This window comes from Rhinatrema bivittatum, chromosome 2 (genome assembly GCF_901001135.1).
Source record: "Rhinatrema bivittatum chromosome 2, aRhiBiv1.1, whole genome shotgun sequence".
In the NCBI taxonomy this organism is placed as follows: Eukaryota; Metazoa; Chordata; class Amphibia; order Gymnophiona; family Rhinatrematidae; genus Rhinatrema; species Rhinatrema bivittatum.
This window is the reverse complement of record NC_042616.1, coordinates 5,892,970-5,910,341: the sequence shown is the minus strand read 5'-3', so window position 1 is coordinate 5,910,341 and position 17,372 is coordinate 5,892,970. Positions and strand designations below refer to the sequence as shown.

The following is a 17,372-nucleotide window of genomic DNA, read 5'->3' as shown; positions in this document are numbered from 1 at the left end:
CTGGGACTGATCCCATCCCCCACCCCAGGGACGGTGCAGGGAGGGAGCCAGGGCTGGAAATCCTGCTCTGGAGAAGGGGCAGGAGAATGGCTGCAGGGCTTTCTGCTCAGCAGGTAGGAGACTGGCAGGAGGGGGGCAGGGGATGCAGCCTGGGGCTGATCCCATCCCCCACCCCAGGGACCGTGCAGGGAGGGAGCCAGGGCTGGAAATCCTGCTCTGGAGAAGGGGCAGGAGAATGGCTGCAGGGCTTTCTGCTCAGCAGGTAGGAGACTGGCAGGAGGGGGGCAGGGGATGCAGCCTGGGACTGATCCCATCCCCCACCCCAGGGACCGTGCAGGGAGGGAGCCGGGGCTGGAAATCCTGCTCTGGAGAAGGGGCAGGAGAATGGCTGCAGGGCTTTCTGCTCAGCAGGTAGGAGACTGGCAGGAGGGGGGCAGGGGATGTTGTGCCAGGTGATGCCATCCAGCCTGTGATACAGCAGCATAAGAAAAGAGCCTGGGACTGGCCCCCTCCCCTCACACACACACACATACACTGAATATATTCCTTGAGCCACTCCATGCCTTTAATTCCCCTCATATTTATTTTATTTTAGTGGTTATAGCAATGGGCTGCACGGAGCCAGCTTTCGTGGCACGAGGTCTGTGCTGTCATGCGCCACTGCCCCCTCCTGACTTGGCCTGATGGGCTGTGGAGCAGCTGTCGTGACCCTCCCCAGAGCTTCCCCACTGGCAGGAGATCAGAGCTGCTGGCCCCTCTCTTGCTGCTGCCTCTGCTCTCTCTCACCACAGAATGCGAGCAGCTGATCTGTAAACTGAGCTGCCAACCCCGGAGAGAGGACAGGCATGAGAGGAGGAGGAGGGACGAAGCGCTGGAGGATGGCTCCATGCTCCTGCATTGTGGCTGGGAGATGAGGGGAGGGAGGAAAGGGTCAGCTACAGAGGGATCTGCAACCTTCCCCGGCACGTGCATGGGTCACCGCCAGCACGAAAACCAAAAAAACTGGGGCTGTGAACCAGAATCCAAATCCCACTTCTCTCACTGACGGTGCCATGTCTTGTGACTTTGGGCAAGTCACTTTGTCCCATTTAGATTGTAAGCTCTTCATGGCAGGGACTTATCCTACATAAAAACATATTTTTAACTGCCTTGATCTAAAATTGGAAAGGTGGTATTTGTAATAGGAGATTATTATTATTCTCTCTATCATACAGTAGCAGCTGGTCCAGCTTTCTGACGCTCTCAGCTTCTCTGTCACCTTTTCTTCCTGAGCTCGGTTTTGTTTCAACCTCTGCACAGTAGAATTTTACATTAAAATGAACCCTCAGCACAACTATTGTGGACCGTGAAAGTAACTGGGAATGGGAGACAGGTTTAGTGCTCAGGGCGCAAATCTCCTGTGAGGATTTAGCACCCAGTGACGTCTCCTGATGTAGCAGAGCCAGATGTTCCTGAGGTTCAGGGCAGCGCTCTGTTACAGCTCAGGTTTTCTTATTCACTGACTGATCCAAGCAGGAACACTATTTATGTATATATGGAATATTGCATAGTAACTTAATTAATATTGCTCAGAGAAAAAGAGAAGAAGCAGAAAATGGAGGGGAAAGTTAGCAAGAAGCAGAAATAGGGAATAGTCTGATGGCTCTCGCTCCAGTAGGGATCCCAGACACCGTTGTAACTTCGGAGAACAGAGTTTTGCTTCTCAGCACTCACCAGGCTGGAACCACAGCAATTCCAAAAGTCCAGTCTAGGAACCAACTTCCCAAAATCTGCAGGAAGTGGGTCAGAAGCTTGATCCGTGCCAAGGGAAAGGTTACGCCGCCTCAGTAGTAACCCAAGCAAACAAGTGGATGGGCTAAGAGAAACCGTAACGCCAGTTCCATCCCAGAAAGTCTATTGATGCCACATCGCCAGCACATATGTAAATGTCAGCCAGTGGGCTCGCATCCCTTCCAGCCAGGGCTGCTGCTACTGGATGTGTCATCCCCTGCAGTCAGTCCTATAATCAAATCGCCTGTTAAATAGTTTTGCCAGAACTAAAGTTGCTAATATAAAATAACAAGAGAAAGCCAACAGTCCCGTGAGCTTTCCCCAGTCCTCAGAGCATTTCATGCTTTCCTGTGCAGTAATATTTCATGTGAGTATTTATATTACTATTTCATGTTCTGGATCTCTGCGTTTCTGGTGTATGACACTCTGAGTCTCTCTCTGGCTTAGTGTCTCCAAAAGGGTTAGTGTTCTGCATACAGCGACGGGCGTGAACCGCACTCATAGGGCAGCTGGGTGTTGGACACGGTGGTTGTGATCTCAATCTCTGGAGGGCACTGCCTCTAAATGAGTTGGTTTGGTGCTTAAGCTTGACAGAAATGTGCAGCCAGAGTATGTTGAGCATGATCCTGATCTATAAATTTACTGCTAATGCCCTCCCTTGTGCCTGACAGCTTCCTGCTAAAGTTCATAGGATGTCACACGTGTAGGGAACGCAGCAAAGTATACTTGGAAGCTTTTTCAATCAGACCAGTGGCACCAAATTCAGTTGCCACTATTTCTGAATCGTTGTGCTACATTTTCTTGGCGTCCGATTTGCTTCTTTTGATACTTCAGGATAGGCAATGTCAATCCTCAAATGCCACATGCTGTTCAGGATTTTATTTTGGGATGTCCACAGGGAATAGGCAGGAGATGCATTCTCATGCAGTGTGGAGGTGACGCATGCAACTGTATCTCCTGAATCATCGGCGTGGATGCCTGAAAGCACACCAGGTTTGTGGCACTCGAGGACCACAGTGTCCTTTCCCTCTTCCAAGATAATCCCTCTCTCCATATGTTGAACTGTACAGCAGAGTCGCTGGATACTGACACATCTATCAGCATGGCTGTTCTTGCATTTTTCTCCTTTATTACAATGTCTGGTTGTTTGGCACTGAGGTTTTTATCTGTTGGAATAAGAACATCCCAGGCAGTGCTGGTGATTCCATTAAGTAATCATCTAGAGTGCCAAGATTTTTGGGACAGCAAAATCCTGCAGCATGAGGTCCAGAGTGGTGCTGTATCAGAGCCACTACAACCAGAGAAGAGAGCACTGTGCTGGAGCCACTGCCGCCAGTAAGAGGGAGCACTGTGCTGGAGCCACTGCCGCCAGTAAGAGGGAGCACTGTGCTGGAACCACTGCCAGGAGTATGAGGGAGCACTGTGCTGGAGCCATTGCCGCCAGTAAGAGGGAGCACTGTGCTGGGGCCACTGCCACCAATAGGAGGGAGCACTGTGCTGGGGCCACTGCCGCCAGTAAGAGGGAGCACTGTGCTGGAACCACTGTCAGGAGTATGAGGGAGCACTGTGCTGGAACCACTGCCACCAATAGGAGAGAGCACTGTGCTGGGGCCACTGCCGCCAGTAAGAGGGAGCACTGTGCTGGAGCCACTGCCGCCAGTAAGAGGGAGCACTGTGCTGGAACCACTGTCAGGAGTATGAGGGAGCACTGTGCTGGAACCACTGCCGCCAGTAAGAGGGAGCACTGTGCTGGAGCCACTGCCGCCAGTAAGAGGGAGCACTGTGCTGGAACCACTGCCACCAATAGGAGGGAGCACTGTGCTGGGGCCACTGCCAATAGTTAAATTGGGGATAGGAGGGGAATGACCAAAGGTTAGCCAAGGGCGACAAATATTCTTGCACTGCCTCTGGTCCCAGGTGATCCTCTTCAGTCTCTGTATTTCTGGCTGTGTTTGTGCTTTCAGTGCTGTCTTCCTCCTTGTTTGCTGGCCTGGCCCTTTAAAGGTTTTTTCTGCTGCTTCTTTCTGCCTGCGTGCGGGTGGAGTCTCACTCCTTCCTTCGCTTCCTCAGAATGCAGGGAGTCGGCTTGTGGCCATTCACTCCTCCGCTTCAGCACTTTCTGGGTTTTGGGGTCCTGCCGATTATGGGGGACATTTGAAGTCCACATTGTTAGTAAAATGTTTTGTTTAGCTATGTAACACAATACTTCCCAGTCTCATTTAATTACTGCAAATCGTTTGGCTTGTGCATTTAAAAAGCTAGTGAATGCGTGACTTTCATCACTTTCTTCACTTTACCATGATCGGGCTGAGGACTGGTTTTGGCAAGCTGGGATTGGCAGAGTACATGGAGGACTGGACTCTAATTTTTGAAGAATGCTCTGGGGGGGGGGGGGGGAGTAAGTGATGGTTTATACTGTTATACATATGTTTTAGTACTGGCTGGGAGAGGATGCAGACTAAACCGTCTCCCAGATGTATGTTGGTTTATTATAAAATTAATAAAACAGTTTTCACATAAATTAGGTGAGGGTCAGTCTCAGTTTTGCCTGTGTGTGACAGAAATGCAGTATTTCTGCTAGTGTGTAGTTTCGCTGTAGTAGTAGTCCAGCTTGTTCTGTTATTCCAGTAGGTGACGTATTAATGTTCTAAAGCTGGTGTAGTATTTGCATTGCTGCTTTTTCATAAGGATACTGTTGTTTGAATCCTGAGAGTCAGTGCTGTGACTGTATAGCAAGGTTCTAGATGCCTCTTTCTTTGCAAGAGATCTTAGTATCATCCGCAAATAGACAAATGTTATCTTCTAATCCTTCCGCAATGTCGCTCACAAAGATGTTGAACAGAATCGGTCCCAACACCGATCCTTGTGGCACTCCACTTAACACCATTCTCTCTTCAGAGTAGGTTCCATTTGCCATCACCTGTTGTGATGGTAAATGGAACAAAATAGCAGCGGAGGGTTATTTTTTGCTGAGATGACACCAGAATTTGAATTTTTTTTTTTCATGTTAGTTGTAATGTGAATTGCCCTAGCTCTGCGCTGCACCTGTTCTGATGATTAATTATATTTTATTGTATTTATGAAGATTTCTGGTTTTCTGCAAAGATGGTTCATGAAAGAATACATTAATTTTTGTTTTATTACATGATTGGATCTGATTGTTTTCTATACTTGTGCATTTATAAACTGCAATAAATATAAAATAAATTCTGAAAAAAAAAAAAAAAGCTAGTGATGTTCAAATGCACTCTTGCAGGCAGTCCAGCTGTACCCTCACCTTTCTTATGCACTACTAACTTGCACAATACTCAGTACTACAATCAGATTTACGCTTCTGCTTCCAGAGATAATGCAACAGGTTGATTTGTGCTTGACCAATGGTCCAGGTCTGCTCAAAGCTCATCAGTTTTGTTTCTCGTTGCTTAGAAGCAAAGTGGCTTTTTGCAGGAAACAAAAGCTTGCTCGTCTGCCCTGTCATCAGCCACTAACCTCACCTGAACCCTGTGCTACCTCTACCCTCAGAAATCTTCATTGCCACCTCTCCTTGACTGCTTGAACAGCTTCAGGATATCAAGAATCTTCCTGATTCCTCTAAAACTAAAATTAACATAAAAACAAAGTAAATGTCAGCAAAGATCCAAGTGATCCATCTAGTTTGTCCGACTATATATTTTTTAAGGGTAGTAACTGCCGCTCCATGCAGGTTACCCCCATACCTTCTGTTAAGGGCAGTAACTGCTGCTCCGTGCAGTTTACCCCCATACCTTCTGTTAAGGGCAGTAACTGCTGCTCTGTGCAGGTTACCCCCATACCTTCTGTTAAGGGCAGTAACTGCTGCTCCGTGCAGGTTACCCCATACCTTCTGTTAAGGGCAGTAACTGCTGCTCTGTGCAGGTTACCCCCATGTTTCTGTTAAGGGCAGTAACTGCCGCTCCGTGCAGGTTACCCCCATGGTTTCTGTTAAGGGTAATAACTGCTGCTCCATGCAGGTTACCCCATGCCTTCTGTTAAGGGCAGTGACTGCTGCTCCATGCAGGTTACCCCCATACCTTCTGTTAAGGGTAGTAACTGCCGCTCCGTGCAGGTTATCCCCATGTTTCTGTTAAGGGTAGTAACTGCCGCTCCGTGCAGGTTATCCCCATGTTTCTGTTAAGGGTAGTAACTGCCGCTCCGTGCAGGTTACCTCCATGCCTTCTGTTAAGGGCAGTAACTGCTGCTCCATGCAGGTTACCCCCATACCTTCTGTTAAGGGTAGTAACTGCCGCTCCGTGCAGGTTATCCCCATGTTTCTGTTAAGGGTAGTAACTGCCGCTCCGTGCAGGTTATCCCCATGTTTCTGTTAAGGGTAGTAACTGCCGCTCCGTGCAGGTTACCCCCATGTTTCTGTTAAGGGTAGTAACTGCCGCTCCATGCAGGTTACCCCCATACCTTCTGTTAAGGGTAGTAACTACTGCTCTGTGCAGGTTATCCCCATGTTTCTGTTAAGGGTAGTAACTGCCGCTCCATGCAGGTTACCCCCATACCTTCTGTTAAGGGTAGTAACTGCCGCTCCATGCAGGTTACCCCCATACCTTCTGTTAAGGGTAGTAACTACTGCTCTGTGCAGGTTATCCCCATGTTTCTGTTAAGGGTAGTAACTGCCGCTCCATGCAGGTTACCCCCATACCTTCTGTTAAGGGTAGTAACTGCTGCTCCGTGCAGGTTACCCCCATACCTTCTGTTAAGGGTAGTAACTGCTGCTCCATGCAGGTTACCCCCATACCTTCTGTTAAGGGCAGTAACTGCTGCTCCATGCAGGTTACCCCCATACCTTCTGTTAAGGGTAGTAACTGCCGGCTCCATGCAGTTACCTCCATGCCTTCTGTTAAGGGCAGTAACTGCTGCTCCGTGCAGGTTACCCCCATACCTTCTGTTAAGGGTAGTAACTGCTGCTCCATGCAGGTTACCCCCATACCTTCTGTTAAGGGCAGTAACTGCTGCTCCATGCAGGTTACCCCCATACCTTCTGTTAAGGGTAGTAACTGCCGCTCCATGCAGGTTACCCCCATACCTTCTGTTAAGGGTAGTAACTGCCGCTCCATGCAGTTACCTCCATGCCTTCTGTTAAGGGCAGTAACTGCTGCTCCGTGCAGGTTACCCCCATACCTTCTGTTAAGGGTAGTAACTGCTGCTCCATGCAGGTTACCCCCATACCTTCTGTTAAGGGCAGTAACTGCTGCTCCATGCAGGTTACCCCCATACCTTCTGTTAAGGGTAGTAACTGCTGCTCCATGCAGGTTACCCCCATACCTTCTGTTAAGGGTAGTAACTGCTGCTCCATGCAGGTTACCCCCATGCCTTCTGTTAAGGGTAGTAACTGCTGCTCCATGCAGGTTACCCCCATACCTTCTGTTAAGGGCAGTAACTGCCGCTCCATGTAGGTTACCTCCATGCCTTCTGTTAAGGGTAGTAACTGCTGCTCCGTGCAGGTTACCCCCATGCTTTCTGTTAAGGGTAGTAACTGCCGCTCCGTGCAGGTTACCCCCATGCTTTCTGTTAAGGGTAGTAACTGCCGCTCCATGCAGGTTACCCCCATTCTTTCTGTTAAGGGTAGTAACTGTCACTCCGTGCAGGTTACCCCCATGTTTCTGTTAAGGGTAGTAACTGCCGCTCCATGCAGGTTACCCCCATGCCTTCTGTTAAGGGCAGTAACTGCTGCTCCATGTAGGTTATCTCCATGCCTTCTGTTAAGGGAAGTAACTGCTGCTCCATGCAGTTACCCCCATGCTTTCTGTTAAGGGTAGTAACTGCCGCTCCATGCAGGTTACCCCCATGCCTTCTGTTAAGGGTAGTAACTGCCGCTCCATGCAGGTTACCCCCATGCCTTCTGTTAAGGGTAGTAACTGCCGCTCCATGCAGGTTACCCCCATGCCTTCTGTTAAGGGCAGTAATTGCCGCTCCATGCAGGTTACCCCCATGCCTTCTGTTAAGGGAAGTAACTGCTGCTCCATGCAGGTTACCCCCATGCCTTCTGTTAAGGGAAGTAACTGCTGCTCCATGCAGTTACCCCCATGCTTTCTGTTAAGGGTAGTAACTGCCGCTCCATGCAGGTTACCCCCATGTTTCTGTTAAGGGCAGTAACTGCTGCTCCATGCAGGTTACCCCCATGCCTTCTGTTAAGGGTAGTAACTGCCGCTCCATGCAGGTTACCCCCATGCCTTCTGTTAAGGGTAGTAACTGCTGCTCTGTGCAGGTTACCCCCATGTTTCTGTTAAGGGCAGTAACTGCTGCTCCATGCAGTTACCCCCATGCCTTCTGTTAAGGGTAGTAACTGCCGCTCTGTGCAGGTTACCCCCATGCCTTCTGTTAAGGGTAGTAACTGCTGCTCCATGCAGTTACCCCCATGCCTTCTGTTAAGGGTAGTAACTGCTGCTCCCTGTAGATTACCCCCATGCCTTCTGTTAAGGGTAGTAACTGCTGCTCCATGCAGTTACCCCTCTGCCTTCTGTTAAGGGCAGTAACTGCCGCTCCATGCAGGTTACCCCCATGCCTTCTGTTAAGGGAAGTAACTGCCGCTCCGTGCAGGTTACCCCCATGCCTTCTGTTAAGGGTAGTAACTGCCGCTCCATGCAGGTTACCCCCATGCCTTCTGTTAAGGGTAGTAACTGCCGCTCTGTGCAGGTTATCCCCATGCCTTCTGTTAAGGGTAGTAACTGCCGCTCTGTGCAGGTTACCCCCATGCCTTCTGTTAAGGGTAGTAACTGCCGCTCTGTGCAGGTTACCCCCATGCCTTCTGTTAAGGGAAGTAACTGCTGCTCTGTGCAGGTTACCCCCATGCCTTCTGTTAAGGGTAGTAACTGCCGCTCTGTGCAGGTTACCCCCATGCCTTCTGTTAAGGGTAGTAACTGCCACTCTGTGCAGGTTACCCCCATGCCTTCTGTTAAGGGTAGTAACTGCCGCTCTGTGCAGGTTACCCCCATGCCTTCTGTTAAGGGTAGTAACTGCCACTCCATGCAAGTTAACTACAGAATCCCAATAATGTAACCAGGCCAATCAGAGCTTCAGACCACAGACTCCCAGTCTCCAGCACGGCAGGTGTAGAGGGAAAAAGGGTCGCATTGTGCTCTCTGTCCCAGAGCAGCAGAAGGCAAATCAAAAGGCTTGAGTGTGCGAAGAGTGCAGGACATTCCCAAAGCTGTGCTCTGATTTTGCTCATTAAATAATATTCATGTCCATGCGTTTGTCTTATTATTAATTAATTCAGTCTGTCGGAGTCACTGAAAAAAGAAAAAAGTTTATTCCTGAGAAAAGGGATTTTTTTTCCTAAGTTTATAAAAAATAAAAAAAAGCGAGTTCATGTGAAATAAAGGATTTGGGAGTTTGGGTTTTTTTTTTTTTTTTAATTAAATAATGTAATGAAACAAATCATGTTTTTTCAGAGTTAATTTGTACTATTTATTGAGCATTTGGGGTCAGATTGTAGCAGTGTCAGTTTACAGGGTCTGAATGTCCCCTAAACCGCGTTAGTGATTTTCATTTCAGGACGGGTGGTGAGCAGCGAGTATGGCGGGACGCCTATGAGAACAGTTCTGTACGTGTAATACACGATAATAAGAGAGAGTTGATGAGCAAGCCCTGGGTGCTTATCTTCATGACTTTTCATCCTCTCAGTCTCTGTTATTGGAGAATCTTTTCACAGTTAGACTTGCAAACCCTGGGATCCAATGAGAAAACTCACTCTAGGGTATACACAGCGGGGGGTCAGTTCCTGGGGGCAGAGGGCTCCTGACATCTCTTGTCTCCATCTCAAAATATTAGGAGAATAAATCCGGCTGAGATCCGATGCACGCTGGGCCCCCTCCACGTGTCACTGAATGGGTTTCTGGTTTGTGTTTCAGGTGCGGGTGACGTTTGAGGACATCGCTGTCCACTTCTCCCAGGAGGAGTGGGGGTATTTAAATGAAGGGCAGAAGGAGCTTTACAGGGAGGTGATGAAGGAGAATTACGAGACCCTGCTCTCCCTGGGTAAGGATTGCGTCATCTGAATCTTTATCAGACTGCGGGACTGATGTCACTGAGGGTCCATTTCTCCCTCTCTTCTGGGTCTCCTCCACTTTCATGAGTTCAAAACGTAACGAGGACCTTCCCCCAGCCCTCTCTCTGTTTTGGGAGCAGAGGGGTCAGGACTTGAGGCACTGTAGGATGAATCCTGTATCTGTTTCAGGTTTCCTCCAGCTTAGGTGACAGAGCACTGGGCTGCAAAACCCAGGGGCCAGTGGCATCTCACGAGAAAAATATTTAAGGGATAAAGAAGGGAGCCAATGATTTATTGAAGCAACAATTACCTACCCGAACCTTCTCTGGGTAAATGTGTTAGGGAGAGAAGAAAATTATTGGGGAAACCATCGGCATCTCCTAGAAAATGAACTGGAAACACTGCCGCAGTGAGACAGAAACATAAAAAGCCGCCATCTGAGCGGACGGGACAATTTTCTAAGGGAGCCTCGTGGGTAAGAAACCTGTTTACCCTGGTAAATCAGCTCTCTGCTCCTTCCCCAGCCATTGCGGCCTACAACCGCTTCAGCCAATGCAGGCCCTTGTCTCCTGCTCAGGGCCCCGTCCCGAGCTCTGTGGCCCCGAGAAGTCCTGTGGCCGCACACACAGGACCCTGCCTGCACCTTGCCTCCAGCTTCCAGGGACGTAGCCAGCTCCCAGGACCCGGGAACTACTCCGTTTTTATTTATGTATGGGGTTACCCCTATTTACAGCGCACATAATTCAGTTTTTATAAGTCTTCCCTCGCTAGTTTCCTACTTACGATTAGTGGCTTGGGAACCGGGAGGCCTGAATTCGGATTACACTTCTGACAATTCGTTTTTTTAGGCCTAAGCAGAGTTGCCGTGTGGGAAGTAGAGAAGGATCGCCGCCGCTGTTGGTTTCCTTCCCCCTGTACATTCCTAGCCGACCTGTACGGTGAGCGCCCTGTGGCACTACTAGTGGTCAGAGGACCCCTGGGAGGCCCCCGACACGATGCAGCCGACTAGGCCATGGGGGCTCCCTGCGATTCTGAGGGGGGGGGGGAGTACCATGAATTTTATTAAAAATTACAGGAATTAAATAAAATGTAAATAAAACAAAGGTTGTGACCAGGTAGCAAGACCCTGGCCCAGCTGACTGACACCCCCCCCCCCCCCACCTCCCCAGCTCCAAAGCCAGCTTTAAAAGGAGGTAAAGGCCCAAATGCCAGCCCTGCCCATTTCGGGGTTAAAAACCTCCCAAAACATTTCGAAACAGGGGAATTTTGGTGATGTTCCTAGAACGGGAACTTGGCAACCCTAACCTGGTCAGGAAAAATAAGTTTTTAAAATGAAAAAATGTGAAGAACTACGGAGCCCTGCAAGGATTCGGGGTGGCACCGGAGAAAACGGATGAACCTGGGAAATATTTTCACCGCTAGGAAAAATGCCTTTTGAGTCGCAATAAGGTGAAAATTAACCATTTTTAGTAAATGGTAGCATCCGTCCGTTCCTAAGCATTCCTGAAAAACGAGGGCCGCCGTGGCGTCGAAGGGCTTGATGGCGCCACATCCGAGAGCTGCTTAGAAGCATCCAGCGATGGGGCAGGCGTAGCATCACTAAGCCTAATCAAAGCCCAGGTACGATTAAAATTATTAAACACCGGAAAGAAGAGGAAAAAGATGCAGGGAATGTCCCAAAGACCGGAATAGTTGACCCAAGGGGTTGGGAGGACCTTCATTTGTCTAACAAGGGAATGCCCATCCAGCAATAAAAAAAAATTGAGACCCGATGACATCACGGAGCGTGGATATGGAGAAGCTCGGAAGGACAGAGAGCTTAGTATCTGAAAAAGAGCTGAGCTGAAGCGTCACGGAGAAGGGATTCTGCACTAGGACTCTCCAAAAAGTGTAAAAGCTGCTCAAACATTGTAAAACCTGGCAGGAACAATGTTAAACACTCTGGAATGAGTGAGGGTGTGAATGAGAGGTCCTTAATTATATTTAAAAAAAAGTCAAATAGGTAAGGCTTAGGTTAGTTACATTTAATAGTAAAAGACAGCTGACCCGCGGTTGAGTATTGTCAGCTTTGATAACTAGAAAAATTACTGTTAATCAAATACTGTTTGAGAGAGTGAGTGAGTCAAGGAGGCTCCCTGAGAGGGGAAAGCACAAAGCTGAAGTTCATGTTCTGAGTGTCGTGCATGTAAGTTTAGAAAGGAAAGCTTTCTTGGAACAGGGCTCAGAATAGGAAATTGCTAGCTTCGCATTACCTTGAAAATTTCAAGTGAAAATAAAGAGTCTCAGAACCAAGGGAGAATAATCGTAGTCTGGGAAAATACAACCTCACTTTCCTCAAATGGCAGAAAGGAGGTAGCACTCCGAAGAAAAAGAAAGGAAAACGTTTGTAAGAGGAGAGAATAACAGGCATAAGTGTATTAATCAGCCCTATTTTTCCCGACCAGCATTAGTTAGGGAATACAATTATCCTTTGTTTTTTGTAGCTAGCAGAAAAGTTCAACAAGCCGTCAAAGACTCGACACCTTAGGGTACATGTTTAGTTTTCGGGAGATCTGTAGGTACAGGGAGGTAGTCTTCTTTTTTTGATTTTGTTTAAGATAGGCTAGTGGGGAACAACAGAGCTAAGTGTCAAGAGTTCCAGCCGGCGCCCTCTAGCTGCGAGCTCATGGAACAACTGCCAGGACCTGAAGTAAAGTTAAGGGTGAACCCGCCAGCTCAACATCCAGGCCCGGTCATTGAGGACAAGAGAGAACACAACAGGGAGGAAAGGACAGTGAAAGAAAAGTAAAGGGATAAGAAAGATAAGACACAAGAGAGACAGACAGCAGAAAGAAAGGTATATAAAAAAAAAACCAAGCAAACCATACTTACTTACCCAGGAAGGCTCCTGAAGACACAGTACGCTCTCCCTTGTGACCCAGTCAGATATAAGTGGGACACAATGAATCAATTCCTAGAGTTAGAGTAACGAGGCAGACATAACTGAAACAAAAGTTGCTACTGCAAAACCTTGTACTTCTCTGTGTTCTTGGATTGCCAAGTTCTGAAACGGATACAAGAAAAGTTTAAGTGTTGCAAGTGGTTTAAGCGGCATAATAAACATTGTTACTGCGTGACAGAATAGCTGGGGTTGGAAATAAATGTGGCATTGACATCCACAGGTCCCCTTTCCCTTTCTCTATATCCCTGCTCTCCCCTCCCTACCACCGGGAGACTTGATCGTGTGGATAGGAGGGAGGGCTTCTGGCAGTGACCCCCCCCTCTTAGGATAACACCAGGGATCTCCTGCATTTCACTCTCGGCCAAGGACCCCGTGGTGGGAGGAGGTCCTGCCTAAGAGGGTGCTTTACAAATACCATGGAGAGGGGAGAGAGGGGAAGCTAGGATGCAGACATCCAAATACCTCAAAAGTATTAATAAGGCACAGAAAGCAAACTGTTTTCATAGGAGAGGAAGTTTCTAGATTATGAGGTCTTGACGCATTAGAAAATCTTCCCACCCAGAAAGGCCGGTGGGTGGCTGGGACAGCCTCATGGGGGGGGGGTGGCACAAGCAGTGTGGGATTAGCACAGGGGATCCTCAGCTCTGGGGGGGGGGGGGGAGGGATCTGCCATTATTGGATTCAGTGTGTATAGAGGAGTTTAACTCCTCGCTCCCCAACACTGCTGTTAGAAGAGTCCGTGATGGCAAGAAACCAAACCCAGCTGTCCATCCTCGCCTGCTGCTCTCTGACTCCCTTATTTGTTAAGTCCCAGCACTCGCACCTCTAGCGACAAGTTGGGCAGGCCCCGGAGGGACATGACTTTGGGAATCTGGAGGCAGGCGAGAGGATTCCTCCGTTACTGGGTGGCTCGCGCTCAGTTACCCTGCGGAAGTGGTTACCTGCATCCTCCATGTTTCCTCCCCCTGGCTCCGAAGGGAAATTCAGCAGGGCTGGGAGGGGCTGGGGGATCCTTCTTTGGAAATGCAAGAGGGGAATGTGATTCAGTTCTCCTCTGTATCCCCAGAAAGAGAATATCGAATATTTAATCCCGAAATATTATCAAGGATCAAACAAGAGGAGGATCCACATGTCCCGGATACGCAGGAGTCAGGAGATGGAGGGTTTACGCAGTCCTACAGAGGTGGGTAATAAATTCCTGTTATCTTTTTTATTTTTATTTATTTATTTATTTGTGTGCTTTTATATACCAAAGGTTGGTACAAGCCTTCACTCTGGTCTACAGATATAACAACGTATTACAGTAAATCATAACAGATAATTTTGTACATTGGTAACAGATAAAGATTGTGCTTTACTAACAGCAATATAACGTTTAACATTGTAACATTTTCTATTTAACATTTTAAGTACTAATTGTCTCTTAGCTTGATTAGGTCATGATGGGGTTTTACTGGTTAGGAGTGTCGTGGAATGCGTCGATATAGGGGTGGTTCGAGGGGAGTCATGGGTGACATGTAGTGAGAAGATGGAGGGGTACGAGGTTTGAGGGAAGGAGGGGAGTGGAGTGGTTGGGTAGTCTCTCACCGAGGCCCCCCTTGGCATGTCCAATTATAGTCTAGTTCTTCGACTCTAAACCTTCTTAACTATACCTGCTCTCCATAGATCCCCCAGATCTTTAACTACACCAGGAGCCAAAGTCTACATTAATTCCTCAACCTAGCTGCTGATCAATACGCTGCTAGTAGTCTCTCTCAGTCCCTCCATGATCCTTAAGCCAAACGCTCTTAATGCATTTCTGTTTGATCTCTTCCCTTTGAACTTGCCCGCTAGCTAAGCTAGCTCTACCTGTTATCTATCAGTTACTCTAGTTCTTCCCGTTAGGACGGCTTCTTCCTAAACATTATTTTAAATGTCATCATGTATAGCCCTTTGGTTCTATTATACTACAGTACATCCTTCTGTACCACTTGTTCATTGTTTTCTCATGTTTATTGTACCACATGTTCATTGTATCCGCCCCATGGCATCAGTTCAGTTCTATGTAAACCGGTGCGATATGTATTCTATACAGGAACATCGGTATAGAAAAGTTAAAAATAAATAAATAAATAAATAAATAAATAATAGTCTAGAAGGTGTGCATTTCTGTCTGGTGAACATCTGGTGAGATGTGGGGGGTGGACAATAGAATTAGATGGCTCATGTGTCTACGAAGAGCTTGGTAAATGCACATTACAATAGTGGGGAAGTGCGTGCATATTTTAACCAATGCCATCTTTGTAGGCTTGTTGAAATAGCCATGTTTGAGTAGTTTTTTAAAGAGCTTTGTGTCATTTTGTAGCCTTAGGTTTTCTGGTGATGAATTCCATAGACTTGGTCTGGCTATTGAGGTTGCTCTTTCTCTATTGTGAGGTTTGCGGTTGAGACTGGTGGGACTGCTAGTCGGGCATTATTAGCTGATCTTGTGTTTCATTGAGGATTATGTTTTTGGAATATAGTATTTAGGCAGTTGGTTTTGTTGTTATGTACGGTTTTGTAAATGATGGATAACATTTTGTACTCTATTCATTTTTCTATGGGTAACCAATGCAGTTCTTTTAGTACAGGGGTGATGTGTTCTGTTCTTTTGTGACCGATGAGCATTCTAGCTGTGGCGTTCTGTAATATTTGGAGAGGGTGTGTGGCTGTTTTGGGAAGGCCTAACAGTAGTGAGTTGCAGTAGTCAAAGCTTGTGAATATTAGGGATTGAAGTATGGTTCTGAATTCAGGTTGGTTTAGAAGTGGTTTTAGAAGTTTAAGTAGTTTGTAGAAAGTTTGTAGAAACCATCTTTGAATTTCATGGCTATGTGTTTTTTGAAGCTCAGTTCAGGATCGAGCCATATACCAAGATCTTTTTTTCTCTCAGTTTCATTATTGTATTGTCAATTTGAATTGTGTTATTAGGGTGGTTTAGTGAGCTTTTTCTTTCAAGTAGTATACATTCGGTCTTGTCCATGTTAAGGCATAGTTTCATTTGATTTAGGATTTTTTTTTATGTTGTTGAGATGTGTGGCTGTGAGTTTAAGGGCATTCTCTACAGTGCTTGTTACAGGGATGATTAGTTGGATGTCGTTGGCATACATATAGTAGGTGATGCCGAGATTCGATAGTAGTTGGCATAGCGGTAGGATATAAATGTTAAACAGTGTGGCAGATAGGGCGGATCCTTGCGGCACTCTGGTTTCTAGTGGAATTGATTCTGAGAGGGAGTTGTTAATGTTTACCTGAAATGTTCTGTTGCGGAGGAAAGAGATGAACCAGTTTAGTGTTTTTCCAGTTAGACCAATTTCAGATAATCTGTGTATTAGGGTTTTATGTTTGTCCGTGTCAAAGGCTGCGGATAGATCTAGTAAGATGAGAATGTATTGTTGGCCTTTGTTGAAACCTCTTAGGACTGTGTTTGATAGGTTGAGGAGTAATGTTTCGGTGCTGTGTTGTCTCCGGAAGCCATGTTATGTTGGGTATAGAATGTTGTTTAGTTCTAGATGTTCATTTAATTGTTTCAGGACTACCTATTCTGTTAGTTTGGCTAGGAAGGATAAGTTTGATATGGGTCGGTAGTTGTTCAGCTCATTAGGGTCTAGGTTCTTTTTTTTTTTATAATGGGCTTAATTGTTATCTTATCAGACAGGGGGCACATCGGGTCAATCATATAACACATGCGGGTTCCTCTGTCTGCTTAAGGGTCCTTGGGGCTATTGCTACACATTACACCTCCTGCAGCTTGTGCTATTCCAAAATGAATCGAGTTCATAGCTGTGTAACTTTCTATAGAGTCACCAGGTGACAAAATACACAGATTCCTTCTGGTGATATCCGTAGAGTATGTTTAAAGAGTCACTTGATAGAATCTAAGCACCCTTACAAGCCTAGAGTCCTTGATTTGCCTTGGACTCTTCCTTGACCCCTGTGTGACTTGACCCCTGTGTGACTTATCCTGTCCTGAGATGCAGAACCATGGCACGTCTCAGGTGCAACACCCTGCGCTGGACAATTGATGGCGCCTTCCTTAAATTGTCTTCAATTTTTATGCCCAGGGGGCAGATTTTAGTTCTACAATTCAGAGTTTTAGGTTTCTGTGCCATTCTAGCTGTTGCCGAAGTCAGCCAGCATAGCTGGGTTTAATAAAGGTTTGGACAGGTTCCTGGAGGAGAAGTCCATAAACCGTTATTGACCAGGTAGACTTGGGGAAAGCCACTGCTTATTGCGGGGCATCAGCAGCATGGGGGATCTATCTACTGTTTGAGATCTTGCCAGGTTCTTATGACCTGGATTGGCCACTGTTGGAATCAGGATGCTGGGCTTGATGGACCTTTGATCTGACCCAGCATGGCAATTTCTTATGTTCTTATGTAATTTAGGAATCCTGCCGGGTACCTGTGACCTGGATTGGCCACTGTTGGAATCAGGATGCTGGGCTTGATGGACCCTTGGTCTGACCCAGCATGGCAATTTCTTATGTTCTTATGTAATTTAGGAATCCTGCCGGGTACCTGTGACCTGGATTGGCCACTGTTGGAATCAGGATGCTGGGCTTGATGGACCCTTGGTCTGACCCAGCATGGCAATTTCTTATGTTCTTATGTAATTTAGGAATCCTGCCGG

The 17,372-nt window shown here is 47.2% G+C and overlaps 1 protein-coding gene across 1 annotated transcript in view; it reads left to right on the top strand.

The window, feature by feature from the left end:
* LOC115083449 (oocyte zinc finger protein XlCOF20-like) overlaps window positions 1-17,372 on the top strand; it is a 29,013-nt gene that overhangs the window by 359 nt on the left and 11,282 nt on the right. The window contains exons 2-3 of the mRNA XM_029587268.1: window positions 9,648-9,774; window positions 13,792-13,908. Of these exons, the coding sequence (XP_029443128.1) occupies window positions 9,648-9,774; window positions 13,792-13,908 (244 nt within the window). The remainder of the gene's footprint in view (window positions 1-9,647; window positions 9,775-13,791; window positions 13,909-17,372) is intronic.